General features: G+C 42.5%; 1 protein-coding gene across 3 annotated transcripts; it reads right to left on the bottom strand.

Moving 5' to 3' along the window:
• Positions 1-778: 778 nt before the first annotated feature.
• Positions 779-15289, bottom strand: LOC143518777 (calpain-5-like). Of its 3 annotated transcripts, XM_077011535.1 has the most exons (13): positions 15153-15289; positions 12172-12366; positions 10059-10190; positions 8912-9120; positions 7786-7978; positions 6460-6650; positions 6121-6198; positions 5777-5972; positions 5409-5531; positions 3505-3707; positions 2848-2969; positions 2498-2634; positions 779-2383 (listed from the first exon to the last, which is right to left on the bottom strand). In XM_077011535.1, the coding sequence occupies exons 2-13, from the start codon at positions 12334-12336 to the stop codon at positions 2201-2203; spliced, it is 1932 nt and encodes a 643-aa protein (XP_076867650.1). In that variant the 5' UTR covers positions 12337-12366; positions 15153-15289; the 3' UTR covers positions 779-2200. The 3 variants fall into 3 exon arrangements, with proteins under 3 accessions (XP_076867650.1, XP_076867651.1, XP_076867652.1); XM_077011536.1 differs by lacking the exon at positions 15153-15289 and having other exon boundaries at positions 12172-12780; XM_077011537.1 differs by lacking the exon at positions 779-2383 and having other exon boundaries at positions 2537-2969.
• Positions 15290-16790: the final 1501 nt, after the last annotated feature.

The following is a 16790-nucleotide window of genomic DNA, read 5'->3' as shown; positions in this document are numbered from 1 at the left end:
CTCCCCCGCCCTGTATGTTTTGCCGACCCGCCCACTTTTTCTGCTGAATGTCCAACCCTGTACACGTGCTGTGACCTTCGATGTGTAATACAAGAATGGAACAAAGACTTTAAACGCTTATATTAAAAAAATGAAACTGTTTCTTTTTAACTTATTATTCTGACATTTGCTGAGATTGACTCAGCGTTCAAGTCTGCAAGTCCTCCCCTCCGCTCTTTCTGAACGTACCGGACTGGCCAATGAGAGAGAACAAAACATGAAGGGGGAGTGTCCTTTTTTTGTTTGTTTGTTTTTGATGGATATTTTGTTTGTTTTTTGTTTGGGTTTGTTTTGTTTTTTTATTATTCTAATTTTTTTAATAAGCTATTTTAAATTGTGGTTGAAGCAATAGACTTTTTGACTTCTGAATTGTGCATGGTTGTCTCCTGAGTGTTAAAATAAAAAAAGCAGTCTGGGAACTCGACTGAATAAAAAAAAATAATAATAAAAAAATTTAAAACAGGAAGAAGGTCCTTGATACAATGTTGATTTTCAGCTTGGCTGCTTAGATTTAGAGTGGCAAGAAATACATGGGAATGGGATGTAAAGTGAGTTCTGGTCTGTAAAGGTGTAAACCAGCTGATCTTATGTAAAGTGAGTTCTGGTCTGTAAGGGTGTAAACCAACTGATTGTCTTTTTGTTGGAGATGTCCCAAATAATCTGATCAGACCCATTTACATTCATACTGGAAAATAAACAAAACTTTCAGTAACAAAATATTAAAAATGAAACATTTTACTAAAATCTTATTTTAATTTCACAAATACAAAAATCCAATGTTTTAAAATACATATGCTACAAAAATTGTACCATTCAGAAAAGGAATTTGGGGTATTCATGTTGGCATTTTGGGGTATGGTGTTTGGATGTGGTGTTTAGGGTATGGTGTTTGGGGTGTGGTGTTTATGGTATGGTGTTTGGGCTTGGTGTTTAGGGTATGGTGTTTGGGGTGTGGTGTTTATGGTATGGTGTTTGAGGTGTGGTGTTTAGGGTATGGTGTTTGCCATTTATGTACGCTGTACTGGTCATTGTTGTAAACCCTTTATATAATGTAACATTTGACTGTTTTTGTACTGTTTGTACTGTAATCTCATAAGCTGCAGTTTCTTGGAAATGCAAAGGAAACGTCAGCGACTGAAAAGGCATTAGGTTTGACATTTGGTCCAAAATCTACAGGATTGTTTTGTTATTTGTTCATTTTGGGATATGAGAGTAATGGGTACCATACATTTTAACCATTTGAAAACAATGCAAAAAAAATGCCACCTGCTTACTGTCAGCTGATTACCAGCTAAGTCTGACTTTGTCATAAAAAAATCATAATAATCAAAAGTGAGTTTGTTGGCAGAGTGTATATATAGCCACAAAGGACGGCTTCAGTGGCATATGGTGTGTCAGGAAGTGATTGGTCAAAGTAAGAACAGGTGTACAAGTAGGGTGTTTGAGTAGGGTGCATGGGTAGGGCTTTACTGTAGGGGTTATGAGTAGGGTTTTACAGTAGGGGTTATGAGTAGGGTGTATGAGTAGGGTTTTACAGTAGGGGTTATGAGTAGGGTGTATTAGTAGGGTGTTTGATTAGGGTTTTACAGTAGGTGTTATGAGTAGGGTGGTTGATTAGGGTTTTACTGTAGGGGTTATGAGTAGGTTGTATGAGTAGGGTGCAGATGGTTAAAGCTGCTGTAAGCAATGTTCTTGCCAGTCTAAGCCACCGTGTGTACATGCCCCTCCCCATAATCCCACAGCCTCCATCTCCAAAGCCCCTCCCTCCAAACACATTGGGTCCTTTTGCTTAGCATACCCTTCTGTGATCTGTCCAATAACAGCAAGGCCTGCCTCTTTCAGACACATTTCCTGTTTGGTTAATACGTCACATGGTGCTGAAATTTTCAGGTACTGATTGAAGAACCCAGCAATGTTATATAAGATTTTTATATAAAGTTATTTACATTTATATAACCTTTATTATTAACCTTTTTTTAATGAAAATATATGTAATGCTATTAGAATGTAAAGACATAAATAAATCACTTACACCAGCTTTTAGGTATAGGAGTTTGGTTAGGAGCAGCATTAGAGTCAGTTTCAGGTGTTGACTTGATTAGTGTTGGTTATACGCACAATGCAGTCCTTTGTGGCTATATATCGGCTAGCCATTGCTGCTTCACATGGCAGTGAGCTCTCTGGAGCTGACCACCCTGAGGCTGATCAGGCCCGGCATGTTTGCACTGGTAGATTCCCCGCCCCGCCTCAGCTGCAGAGTCTGAGGGTCACTGGAGTCCTTCAGAGATGCGTGCACGATGACCTGGCCCATGAACTGGTCCTTCACAGCCTTACAGTTCCACACCTAGGAAAAAAAAAACATGCGCGTGTCCCCTTGAAAAAGCGTCCAGAGTCTTGAAGATTCGGCCAACGGAAGACCCGCATGCTCACACCACTATTGGTTAGCGAGACTTCTCACCTGAATGGTGATTGGTTTGCAGGGATTTTTCCTGTAGAAGATGGCCCTAACATCAAACACTGGGTCCCGTGTGTCTCTCTGAACTCTGGACTGGACTGAACTGTTCTCACAGGAAATTACCACATAGGGATCGGCACCTACGAACAGTTCATCCTGTCAGTCAGCTGACAGACAGGTTGTGCAATATTTTCATGGTCCACTTAGAATGTATTTCCATATCTCTGCCAATGACATGGTGGCTGACTTTGGGAATGTGAGTCTCTCTAATGTCCTGCTTGGGTTTCTGTGACGCATTTCAACAGGAAATCATCTCAGTAGCTATGAGCAGAGGTCCTCTCGCATGAGCTTACCTCCAACTCTGTCCTGGTTTTCAAGCCCTTCTGCTCTGTGAACGTAAATTTGAGTGACCATCTGAGGATAACCCACGAACGGGCTCCAACATTTCACACGAGGCTTATCTAGGTGTAGTTCCCTGAGGGAGGAAGAAACATTTAAGCCAGTTAGTCATGTTGTTGACACAGTTCACTTTTCTTTACTATTTAGTATGAATTTCCTTTATTCAAATTTGAGATTAAACAGAACACCTAATAAACACGTGCACAACTACATAATAGCATAAAATTTCCTCTTTTTTTTTTACATCTTTTTACATCCATAACATTTTTACATCTAATGAAATATGTAATTTGTAGAAACAAAGGTTTTCCTATTGTATGGGGTGCTAACAACAATGTATACATTTGTATGGTAGTATAGCACCAGCAAAGACAATGAATTAGGGCTAAATATCACTTGGCAATGATATCAATAACAATTGCAATAAAAAGAAGACATACATGTATGAAACACAAATATGAAACATGCTACCAACACGCTATTGCAATTAGTAACTGATACAAAACACAAAATAACATAGTCTAGTACGTGCAATCATCTTGCAGGGAAATGTTGGATATATAAGTATTAGATAGTGAGTAGATAGATAGGTAGTGACCCAAGGTTTCAACCTGCAGCCAGAATCCTGCTCTGTGAAGACTCGAAGCATGAAGTCCCCCTGGATGTCTGGCTTAAAGGTGGAAGGGATGATAATGTAACGGCCTTTATACAGACTCTTCCTCATGAAGACGGAACGTGCGTTTATGTACGTAGACGTGGCGACGTTCTGCTGGGTGATGATGTCATGCATGCGATATTTCCTGTTCAGCTCCACCTTGGTTCCATGGACACACAGAGGGAGACAGAGAGTGAGAGAAAGAGAAAGAGAGAGAGAGAATGGTGAAAAGAAGAGTCATTTATAATACATCGATTAGGCATTAATTCATGCCACATGAAATTTTTAGCAGACTGTGCTGTCAAAGATTTGTATGTATGTGTGATGTAAAAGGCGTGTTCTGTATGTCTGTGTGCGCATGTAGATGCATTGTGAAACAACCCCTTGTCTCATTTTAGTCTGAACTAACTGAGCTCCTGGTACAGTTCATCATCCCTAAGGCCTGCTACACTGGGGACCACTCCCAGGTCATTTTCCCAGCCTGCTAAATCTGGATATAAATGCCACCTCGCTACAGATGGACTGTTTATTGGATTCCACTTGGTGCAAACCGCTCAGGGGCTGAACGCAGCCATTAATAACGCAGTGTAGAGACATTCCATCCATCCATTGTTATGATCCAAACATTTTCCCCACAGACCCAGAAATCAGCCAAAAATCGTGGCTGACTGAATTTTGGTCTGGCCAGACAGACAGAATGAGGGACAGGGGAGGAAGTTCTGGTCATACTCAGAGGTAGACATGTCTTTCCAGCCATGATTCAGAAGCAGACCAGGTGCATCCTGACCACTGAAGCCTGTGCGTTATGTACAAAACTGGCATTCATGACTACATGTGTGTTCACTCTAAAACGAACAATAAGGCAACAATAAGGTCACATTCACTGATTGAGAAGCCACAACTAAGTTTTTATTTGCTAATGACAAAATGATTTAGTCAGTTAAATGAATGAAGTAACTGTGAAGTAGCTGGTTTATTCTGAATTGGGCTAATAAATAATGAATATCCACAATCTCAGAGTTAGAATATGGACAAACAACAAAAACTCTCTCTATAGTTCTGGGATTATACTATTGTATTATACAGTTGTGTGAATTATTCATTCTTCAGGTTTATATTCACATTAACACCCAGTGGATAATGGTCTTGGACGCATACTGCACTGCACAGCCTAACACAGCTGATCTATGAAAGATCTTGATATTTGATCACATAGTGTTTGGACTTGCTGTTTTATAGTGGTATGAACACCCAGTACTGAATGAACACCCACACTGGTAAGAGCTGATGTGCCCATGCAGACTTCACAAGGTCTTAATTTATCACTTTGCTGTGCAGACTAGAAGGCAAATGCCCCAAAATCTATATATATATAGTGCTGGAATTGGGTAGTAGTGCTCGGGTACAATGGTGAGGATGAGCTTGGACTCAGCTTGTGTGTGGGGCTTCCACTGTACTGATGGTGGTAAGGGTGGAATTGGGCTCTGTAGATGTTATGTACAATAGCGAGGTTGGGATTGCACTTTACTAGACTTGTGAGCAATGGTGAAGTTGGAACTGGAGCTTTTGTAATGGTGAAGTTGAATTGGGCTCTACTGATCTTGTGTAATGGTGAGGTAGGGGATTGGGCTCTACTGATCTTGTGTAATGGTGAGGTAGGGGATTGGGCTCTACTGATCTTGTGTAATGGTGAGGTAGGGGATTGGGCACTACTGATCTTGTGTAATGGTGAGGTAGGGGATTGGGCACTACTGATCTTGTGTGATGATGAGGCTGGGATGGGTTGGGATTCTACTGATCTCGTGTAAGGGTGACGTGTGGATCCTATTGAGTTTGTGTGCCATGGTGGGGCTGCAGTACCTTAAAAATGACAAATCCCACAGTGAGACTTTGGCCTGCACCACGGGCTCTATGAATCTTCACATCTCTCTGCTGCAGAGACACCAGAACCTGCTCTTCATCTTTAGAGATATCCAGCACGTACTGTAAAAAAAAAACACTGTATCATGTAATCATGTGTAATACATAAGAAGCTGTAGGGGTAGTGCATAAGGGTTCTGTGAACGGTTGATTAGGATGGTACCTGTGGGTTCAGTGGTGGGGTGATTGGGATGGTACCTGTGGGTTCAGTGGTGGGGTGATTGGGATGGTGGATGGTATATGGGTTCAGTGGTGGGGTGATTAGGGTGGTGCCTGTGAGTTCTGAGGTGGGGTGATTAGGCTAGTACCTGTGGATTCTGCAGAAAGGTTGGCCTGTGGTTCATGCAGCCTCCGCATCTGTTCCTCAGGGGATCGCTATTTTTGACCCAGCCGCCAAAGAGCATCACCTCATGCCATGCCTTCTGAACGCTCAGCAGAGATGTGTTCATCAGCCGACAAACATCTGCATCAGTGAAGTTCTGACACCAGTCATCAAAGGACATCCTGCAAGTTATACATTTGCACACACACAAAGGGAGTCAATTATCTTATGTACATTGTAATCACAAGTGGCAAAGGTTTCTGAATGTGCGGGAAAAGTGTGAGGAGTTGGAGAGGTTAAATACTGCACACACCTTTAATGCTGACTCACCAGAATTCACCATCGTCTTCCACCGTAATACCCATACTAGCCCTCTCTCTAATCCCGACCTTCTCCCATTCCTGTGATCTACAGAGAGAAGAAGAAAGGACAGAGAATTGTTGAGGACCTTCTATGAAAGGAAACAACATGCTAAAATACAGAATTCAAACACTGAAGAAAGACAAGCAAAGAAAACTTGTGACTGTTTCTGTGGTTTTTTCCTTCACCCATTTTCTTTCTCTGTATCTATCTTTCTTTTTTCTTTTCTCTTTTTTTCTCCCTGCCTCGGGGTCTGTTTCTCTCTCCCCCCCCCCTCTCTCTCTCGCCATGTCTCTTCACCTCCCTCACCTGTCACTCCAAGGGCCATGCCACTCGTGTTTACCCCAGGGGTTCCTCATCCGGATCAGAGGTATGGTGTAGTTTTTGAAGAAGGCGAGGAGGCCGTGGCCCAGCCTCACACGCTGCACTGCCGTCACCGAGTAGGCATGCCCCTTCACCAGGCCGTTGGGCAGACGCAGCTCCCGCTCGTGCGGAGACGCCTGGGGGTGGGTTAGGAGTAGCAGGTCCTGAGCATTAGTGCACAACAGCCTCCTGGTCCTTGAGACCTTGGGTGCTGTGTGATTCTGCCTGTGCCCACATCTAACACATGGGAGTTATCACATAGCTCATTTTCCTGGCAGATATTCTCCAGAGCGATTTACAACTTCAATCATGCTGCAGATGGAGGTGAATGTCATGTTAGGAGTCTTGTGCAAGGACACTGATTGGTATAACATGGCGCATTTGCCCAGACAGGGATGGAATCCCAGTCCACATAATTTCAATTGACCCAAAGCTAAAATTGTATAATTGTATAATGGATCTGCTTTAGTGTTAATCCCTTTAAACTATTTTGTACTCATATTATTGCATCTTTTTCTGAATTCTGACATGCCTGCAAAGACTCCCAGTATCCACAGAGACCTTCATTTCCAACATGGCCTCTTTATAAGGGAATAAAACCAGCTTTGTTTTTCTATCACACGAATGAACACTGAGTTGTGATTTTAATCATGGTTATTTTTCCACAGTGGCTTTGGTTCCAGGATTTGCTTGTAAGAAAAGAAAAACAATACATGTGCCATATTTGTCAATTGTGATTTCCACCCTAATCAAAACTTGTTCTCCACATTTGCCCATCTGTGCAGTGCTAACACACACTAGTGATTACTAGGGGGCTGTGATGCACACATGCCCAGAGCAGTGAGCAGCCATAGCACAGCACCGAGGCAGCAGTTGGATTGCTGAAAGGAAACTCAGTCATGGCTTGGGAATCAAACCCACAACCCTCTGGTCACAAGACCAGTTCCCTAACCACCAGACTATGACTGCCCCACTGGTTAACAACCAGTTCTGAATTTAGTTTCCTCTCTGTTTCTCCAGTTTCTTTCAGCTTCTTCAACTTCATTTGTTTTACAACATATAATCCATTTCCATGTCCATTTCCAAATTTGCTTCTGGGACTCTTTGTCTGGGTGTGCCATTCAAAATTAAACTAGTGAAAAATGTCTTCATGTAAATATGTAAGCACCAAATTTAAAACGAAATTGATATATGAAAACCTTTAACATTAAGAGATGAACTTCTTCACCATAACCTTAGACAGAGAGATTACAAAGACTGTTGTTCACTTACTGTTATGGCACAACTGATGATGCCTCCCTGGTCGAACACAGTCAGCAGGTCAGAGAACAGATTATCTCTGGCTTTCGGATCAGTGCGATAATCTCCTGACTCCAAACTGATGGGCTCGTTTACTGCCCCGCTGAAATCAACCACTGCATCACCTGTGTTGCCTCCACTCAGAGACTCGTAGCATCCCGAGAGTCTGCATGCATACAACAGAAAGATCAATGGATCGGGAAAATTGTTACACCCCCTGAATCGACTTTGAATTAGAATAGTAAAGGACCAGGGATACACCCCTGAGGAACACCCTGGTAGCACATAATGAATATAAATGAATTTAAAAATGCCAACTAATTGCATGGCATCGATCAAGTAGCCCAAAGGAAAAGTAGACTTTATCAAATATTTCTAAGGACTGAGATGTGGTGGGGTGGAGTCGTTTTTTGTAAACCAAAGAGGCTTAAAAAATGCTTTCAAGCAGCACATTGTGCTCACTGTTTTTCATTCAGTATGCCTAGCATTTTATACTGCATGTGCTTACTATATATGGGGTATAGTATACAGACCAATCAGTTGAATGGGAAGGTATGCCTATACAGTTACAGAACTTGGTGCTCTGCAGATGATCCTGAACTTCAGGGTTAATTCAAATTTCCATCATGTATATAAAAAACCAAAGGCCTGGAATTTTAGTGTGGATCTTGTGATGTTAAGTATGATTTTACTATTTCAGTATGTTCTCTATCTTAGGAAAATGAGTTAAAAAGAAAGTGAGTAATGTTAGTTCGTTTAGGTACATGTTTATGTACATACAAAAAATATAGCTAATTGACATTATGACATCATTGCTTGGCTGCAAACACAGTTCTCAAAAAAAAAGCCAAGCAATGGATTTTTATCAGTATACATTCTTGGTATTGTGATTCACCCAGTGTGTGCCTAAACCTTCATCATATTCTTCACCTTGATGACAGCAAACCTTCCACTATAATATCTCTATATGTACCTCTGGTGAACTATACAATTACAGATGCATCTTTGAATAACAAATTAGCACGGCTAGTCTGTTCTGGACTTACGCCTGTAGTTAACAGCGCCCATTCTAGAAGAAAGATTCTGCATTCAAACTTACTTAGCATACGCTTTCTCTAGAAGAGCACTCCAGAATTCATTGTGGGACTTGGAATGACAGTATATAAGATTCCCATTGATGGTGGGCAACCGGTCATCCACAACCACATCTGTCCATTCCCCGAATATCCAGAATTGGAAGTGAAATATTCCTGCATATTTTTCTGGATATTTGGGATCCCATTCTTGCTCCTTCCAGTTAGGAATCACCTGATGAAAAAATACATTTAAATACATTGTGTACTATGTATGAAAGTCAATAATTCTGGTTTTAATTCATTTCCAATACCTGTACCACCACCAGAGTGCATTACTAGCAAGAGATATACAGTGTCTGCAAAAGTTAAGAACAGATAACTTATGTCTAATTTTGTGGCTGTGAGCCATCCTAATTCATCTAAAAAATATTAGTCTGCTGGCTTACTGTGCCATAAGGACACACATAAGTACATACTATGCTTCCTAGCACAATATGCAATCTCATCTAAACTCTCATAGTCTTCAGCATACAGCATCATTAAACCCCCAAAGGGGCAAATGAGACACCCCATCACACATGCCTCTCACAAAGCTGCCCTACTCACTGACTCACATCACCTTTATGTAACCATGTTAACTGTAAACACTGTATGAGCAGTGATTGTAATAATAATCATGGTCATTTATTCTCATTGAGCTATTGGCTATTCTAAGTATTGCTCCTTTTCATTGTTTTGAATAGAACAGCCTAGCCTTTCCTTTGGAGTCTTATTGTGTCGTGAGTATGCACAGATGCATTGCTGTAGTACTAAAGCGATTGTTTGGCATGCTGTCCTTTTTCCTTTAGTTCTCCTCTGAGCACTCTTACAAAATTCATGAAATTCTAAGCCATGAAGTGGCGAACACAAAGCTATTTCTAGCCTTTTATTGCAAATGTCTCATTACACACACAGAGACACACACACAGACTACACTGTGACGTATACACGCTAAATACAGCAATATCACAATGGTGCTAATTTAAAAATACCAATCCACCCTGTAACTGCACAGAGAGAGCCCAAACGCACACACAATTCGCTCCAAATTCACTAGCAAAAACTACAGTGAATCCTGCACATTCAACGTTTGTTTTGTTTGCGTTAACAGCGTCAGGAGCGTGAACACACCTTCTGCCACAGGTCCGGTTTGAGGGCCAGACAGGAGCAGGCAGCCACAAACCAGCAGTTGCCCACTTCACCCTGGTTTAAGTCGTGAGAGCTGATGCCCTCTACGAACAGCTGAGGGTTCTCGCTGATCTCCTACACACAGAGAGAATGAGAGATTGAAGGACAGGGAGAGACCTAGAGAGCATGCAGTTGTAATGACAATGATATTGGCTAGTTTTATTTATAAAGAATTGTTTTCCTACCTTTCCATCCCACTGCTCTGAGCAGCAAGCTATGCATCTTTATTAAAATAATAATTTTGTGTATTTCTAATAGAAGATCTGTGAGGTAACTGTCTGTCATGACAAAATAATTTAAATACAAATTCAAGTAAGCATTTAAATGTAAAAATATATCCCAAATCAGTCAAAAGAGTAGACCTACCTGACTGAACATCTAACATCTAAAGGCCTACGTTCGAGTCTGTTTCTAAGACAAATATGAAGTCTAACTTGATGGCCATGTATGTCTGGAACCAAAATGTTAAACTATTATTATCACTATATTTTAAATGCATCTTAGTTTTCCTTTAGAACTTTAGTCCCTCAAGTGGTAAGTTCTCAGTGTGTGGGAACTTCTTCCAGACTGTTGGAGAAACTCCTATTGTGTTTCCCTTAAGAAGCAGACTAAGAGAACGCAAAGAACGCTAAGAATGTGCAAAGCTGTCATCAAGCTGGTTATTCTGAGGAATCTAAAATATAAATAGTTATGATTTGTTTAACATTTTTGGTTACTGTATATAAATGTTTCATATTTCATGTTTCATTATTAGTCTTCACTACCAAAATGTGGAAAATAGTAAAAAGCAAAGGATAGATTTACCCAAGTTTAGACTGTTTTGAAGGATTTGTATGTAATAGTCAGTTAAAAAGACGCTTCATCGGAAAACTGGCACGGTGATATATTGCAGCTTCTCTAACTGGGCTATGGATAATCTAGACCCATTCCCCAACATCTTAGAACACCACTGGAGGTAAAGCCAGTAGAGCAGACAGAGGAAGTTAACGAGACAGTTAAAACCCTGGAGCCCCAGGTCACATTTCCCATCAAGAGCGATTATGATTGCTGCCCTCGCCACATCCATTCATCGCATGTCAGTCAGAGAAATAAATAATCACGCAGACAAAAAAAAAAAGTGAATGTAACTGAGAACGGGCTGCAACAATATGCAGTCCACAGGAGACACACGCACAGACACGCACACTCGCCCATACGCGCAGACATGCACACTTGCGCACACGCACAGGTACACACACACACACACACACACACACACACACACACACACACACACACACACACACACACACACACGCGCGCACACACACACACACACACACACACACACACACAAAAGAGTAATAGCACTACAAGTACATGCACTGTATACATAGATACATAATACTATGCGTGTACTCTTAAACACACCATATCTGAAAGGCCTTTGTGTATTTCTCAGGAAGATAGAAAGTTTGATGGCAATCTGATGAGCTGTTCCTCTTGGCGTATGCTCAGTGCAGTTATCCTGGTGGCACCTGGGTCACTACAACCCCTCCTGCTCTCCACCCTCCACACAAGCCCATCTGCCTGCACGCAAATGAAAGGTCCGCCCACTACTGTTGTTGACAAACAAGCTCCATCCTGCACGGGGGCACCGCTGCTACACATCCCTGTTTAACATTTCATTTTTGTCCTGAACTGGGAAGCAGTAACACTTCCTAACACCCATTTGAACCAGGTGAATAAACTAAACCAGGTGAATAAACTAAACCAGGTGAATAAACATACTGTTTATTCGTGGATATGACTGTATATAAACAAAAAAGTAGAATCACACTAAAGAAAAAGAAATATCACACTTAATTATTTGTAGATAAAGCAGTGAGCAAGTACTGTGTTGGTAGAGAGCTGCTTAGGAGAGAAGCTTGATTAAAGTGATACAGTGTTTTGTGTTCAGAGCGAACACAAAACCCCCTGAGAGGGAGAGGGATTTTTCAGGCATTAATGATTATTAAGGTGTGGTGTGGGCTCCAGCGGGTGGAGCCTGTGTGTTTTCCGGGGGGCGTGTTCCTACCCCCGGCCTCTTCCACTCCACCCGTCCGGGCAGGGGGTTCCGGTAAAAGAGCGAAGCGTTGTTGCAGGGGAACTCGGGGTCCTCGAACAGCATCCCGATCTCCTGGAACTCCCTCTTCAGGACCTCGTAGCGCTGGTTCCTGTACGGGGTCGGTGTGGAGAACATGACCGGCTGGCGTTCTTTCCCTCCTCTAGGCTGGGGGATGGAAGGATGCAGGCAGACTCGAGTGAGAAGGGCACTTGGCCAGGGCCAGTGGCAAAACACACACAGACTTGTGGCAGTTCCTCAAACTCACCCTACGCACATTGTGTGCCTCAGCTGTATCATGGGAAGCAGTTCCATTTCCTAACATATGTTATCTGGTGTGTTAAAACATGCGGTGCAAAGGCTTGCCAATGAGTCCTCAGTTTGCATTTTTGGTTTATTTTCTCAAAAAATCTCTAGCCTGAAAGATGTTAGGCCCAGATCACTCTGGACCATCTACCCCTACAGCTGCCAAGGACTATCGGGAGAGGAACACCTGCTCAGTGGGGAAACACAGATGTAGAAATGCTCTCAGACATGACTCCCCTCCCTTGGGCGGGCATTAACCCGCACTAGTTTTCCCTATTAATGGGAACCCTGCTGTCTGGACAGCATACAGACGAGACCTGTGCTCCCACTTTCCAGTGCTGTTCTCTCTTGTCACTCTCTACACTGTAGCATTTGGATTCCAAGCCAAAAACAAGAAAGAATTGGAAGATGAATCTGTTAGGAAAACAAGTTAGAAAAGGAAAAAACAGAAAAGCTACAAATTTGTCCTGACAAGCAGAAACGGCCTACAGTTAAGACTGGTTTGAACACTCGTTTTCCAAAAGGGCTGAACAGGTAGTTACAGAACATTCCAAATTCCTCTCAAAAACCCCCAAATTATTTGTCTAATGGGATATTGTCTTTTAGCTTTTCTAATCATTGGACCATTAGTGGCCATTTAACATTTCTCATGCGTTATTAGATTAGGGCAGGAATAAAAGGAGCTGTTCAGGAATCACACTACTAGGATGAGAAGTGTGATATCAAACATTTCCCATTTCGTTTCCCATCAGAATCTTTCCCTGGGTGTCCTGAGAAGGTTCCTGGGAATATTTAAGATAATGGTTTCCAGTTCTGAATACAAGGCTCCCTGTTTTTACTGTGTGAATCGCTAACGATCAGCTGATTACAGAGTCCTAGTGGACCAATTTGGCTGTAATAGAGTCCAAAACACAAAGGAATCATCTAAGTATCATTTATACTATATTGGCTTTAGCTGAGGAGTTCAGTGTGACCTCACAATGACATTTGTAACAGAGTGCATGCTGGGGATGGTGTGAAAGTTCAAGCTAGGGTCAGGTGCTGTGTAGGTACCTTAGACCTTTACTCCCGTCTTTGTGATTGCAACGGTATCCAATGTCATCACGCTCTCATAGTTTTTGGTACCAATATTTGCTGAGATCACATTGGCATACTGGCTTTACTACAACTATGCTTTCAGTTATGCTGTTAGACCTGACTCTTTTAAACACACACACACACACACACACACACACACACACACACACACACACACACACACACACACGCACACACATGCACACACTGACACACACACACACACATGCGCGCACACACACACACCCACATATATGCACGCATGCAGGCACAGCCACAAACACACTTTGGATTTTCCGGTAACAATGAAGTTGTAAAAACAACATAACTTACAGAAAGAGCTGTGTCATCCAGTGGCTGCCACCGGAGCTAAAAGGAAGAGTTTCTATTGGCCCAGCCAGCAGTCTCACCCCACCCCCAACCTGACCCGCTTTCCTCCGCATGCATGCATGGGTGTGTGTGTCTGGACACCACGCCTTCTCTCTCCTTCCCTCATTCATGGCCGGAGGTTACTGAGGATAACTTCCTTGTGATGTCATGAAGTGGAGAGGTTTTTGTGTTTGCGTGTGAGTGCCTGTGCGTGTGTCTGTGTGTGTGTGTGTGTGTGTGTGCATGTGTGCATGTCACTGAGACAAAGATCGTGAGAGAGACCAAATGCAAGCAGTTTTAGCCAGACAGGTCATAAAAACTTTGCATATTGATAAACATGTTACAACAGTCTGGTATATGATGGTTCTGCAAATGTAATCCAACAGCGGTTGTCATTTCTGACTCTAAGAAGAAAAGCCTGTGTTCTAGACTGCACGGCAGAAACATACTCTCTTTAAATGTGATGAGTTATATAAAGTAATATAATAATGGTGTGTGAGTGTGTCTGTGTATCTGTGAGTGCTCCAGGCCCCAGCTTCATTCAGGAGAAGTGGAGTCTATCAATACGCACTCAAAATGAAGCTGCTCGTGCATTACTGCAGCGCTATGCTGCTATAGCACCATGGGAAATGTAGGAAACAATTGTAGTTTTCTTCATTTCTACTCATACCGTGACACACAACTTTACTTGCTTGCATTGTTTTAATATTCATTCAGTAAACTTAGAAGAGTGAATTCATCAAATATTGCTAATGCCAGCAACAACCCGGTTGTAAAATGCTAAACGACACATTCTCCTACATCTCTGTCCCTCAGTGTACAGTCTTCCTTCATTCTGGTGTTGTTCAGAGGGAAGGACACCGTATTCTAAAGTTCGTCCAAAAAGTGATTGAAGGGAATGTCTGTCAGTAGTTATTGTTAATGCTACTGGTATTCAGGTCTTCCATTACAGTCGAGTGTGGATCGTGTGAACCGGCGTCTATAATTCCTTCAGGTATAATGTGGCTGTGGCTGGTTTCTGCCTCTGGTGTCTAACCACACACCCACACACCAGCCTTCATGTGTGCTGCTACAGTGTGCCCAGTACAGTTTCAGAACACACTGAAAGAAGTACAACACACACACACACACACACACACACACAAATCACAAATTCAGGTAAACAAACTCACAATTGATTGCATATGCACAATGCGACTTACCTGTGTGTGTGAGCTGATTTCCGTCTGTATGTGTGTCTTTTGATTAATCTATGAACTCCAGCTGTGTTTGCTGTTGGCTTTCTTTCCATTCTTATATGACCTTTTCCTGCCACACCATCAGCTTTCGTAGGTTTAAGCACATAAAAACCCCCACTGGGATAGTACAGAAGCGCCCATTCTGAGAATATGGGGAGTGTTCACTGTGAGAGTACAGGGCCCCGCCCACTCTGGGAGCACAAGGCCCCGCCCACTTTGGGAGCACATTTTGCCCATGGTAAGGGCAAAATGAAACCCAATCTAACACCCACACCACCGCTCCTACTCCGCTCTTGCTGGTGTCCTTGAAAAAAGCCCTCTATTTCATTCTAGGACTGATCTGATCTTCAGCCTGTGGGTGTGGGATACATCAAAACATGCATATGTGATGTGGAGAGAAAGAGAGAGAGAGAGAGGGAGAGAGAGAGAGAGAGCACAGACAAATGTGGGATAAGGCAGCAACATCGGCGTGCATGACTGACACTTTTACGGACGGGGACCCTCAGGAAGCACTCGGGAACCACAGAGCACACACTGCCAGTGCTCTGATACGCAGCCAATCCTGTGGCTAACACACACACACACAGGAACACACACCCCCTCAGTCCAGCACAGGCCCCTGGCTGGCAGAGGCCCTCGGGGGGCCGTCAGGACCAGTGCAGGCCAAGAGAGAGAAGCCCGCAGTCCAGTTAGGAGCTCCGGAGTTTTAGTGCATCAAAATGTTTTTATTGCGCTGAGGGGATTACTGCACTGCACTTTCCTTTGCCTAATTTGTCCTGTGTACATAAACATTTTACTGGGTGAGGGAAAATGTAGTAATGAGAGAATATTTTTTTAGCATTTATGAAAGAGAATAAAAAAAATATAGTGATAAAGGAGGATGAAGTGTGCAGGGCGTAGAGAGACTGAAAGCATCTCCACGTGGTCTGTGTACGTCTCCACGTGGTCTGTCTTTTCTGACGCCGACAGTAGAGAGAGAGAGAAACGTGGAGACATGGATGGGGAGAGACATGGAGGGAGACACATAGGGAACAGAAATAAATCACATAAAATTCAATAAACATTTGTAGACCAGCTATTTGATGTCTTATCAGAACTATCTCAGAACAATTATATTGTTATATAATGGGCCTTATGTCTGAAGCCCTCACAGTGACCCTGTTGTCATTGTTAGATTTCTATGAGCTAATACCTCTATAGAAATATCTGTGACCCTGTATAGAGCTAACACCTCTATAGAAATATCTGTGACCTGTATAGCGCTAATACCTCTATAGAAATATCTGTGACCTGTATAGAGCTAATACCTCTATAGAAATATCTGTGACCTGTATAGAGCTAATACCTCTATAGAAATATCTGTGACCCTGTATAGAGCTAACACCTCTATAGAAATATCTGTGATCTGTATAGAGCTAATACCTCTATAGAAATACTGTATCTGTCCGTGTCCCCACGGTCAGGACCCAAACGTCAACACCGGCAGCAGTGACAACACATTGTTATGCTTTGAAATAACTGTTTCAGTTTCGGAGTTACTGATTCAGAGTCAGTTTTAGAGTCACCGTTTCAGACTCACTGATTCAGAGTCAGAATTCTGTA

The sequence above is a fragment of the Brachyhypopomus gauderio genome, chromosome 7 (genome assembly GCF_052324685.1).
Source record: "Brachyhypopomus gauderio isolate BG-103 chromosome 7, BGAUD_0.2, whole genome shotgun sequence".
NCBI classification, from domain to species: Eukaryota; Metazoa; Chordata; class Actinopteri; order Gymnotiformes; family Hypopomidae; genus Brachyhypopomus; species Brachyhypopomus gauderio.
This window is presented reverse-complemented; position numbering and strand designations above follow the sequence as displayed.

What these genes read in the sequence shown, in the direction of transcription:
- LOC143518777 (XM_077011535.1), bottom strand. Translation starts at nt 12,336, where the DNA reads ATGTTCTCCACACCGACCCCGTACAGGAACCAGCGCTACGAGGTCCTG. An exon ending in AACCGGACCTGTGGCAGAAG is followed by an intron (nt 9,121 to 10,058) that starts GTGTGTTCACGC and finishes TTTTTTCATCAG; the next exon opens with GTGATTCCTAACTGGAAGGA. An exon ending in CTAGAGAAAGCGTATGCTAA is followed by an intron (nt 7,979 to 8,911) that starts GTAAGTTTGAAT and finishes GTATGCATGCAG; the next exon opens with ACTCTCGGGATGCTACGAGT.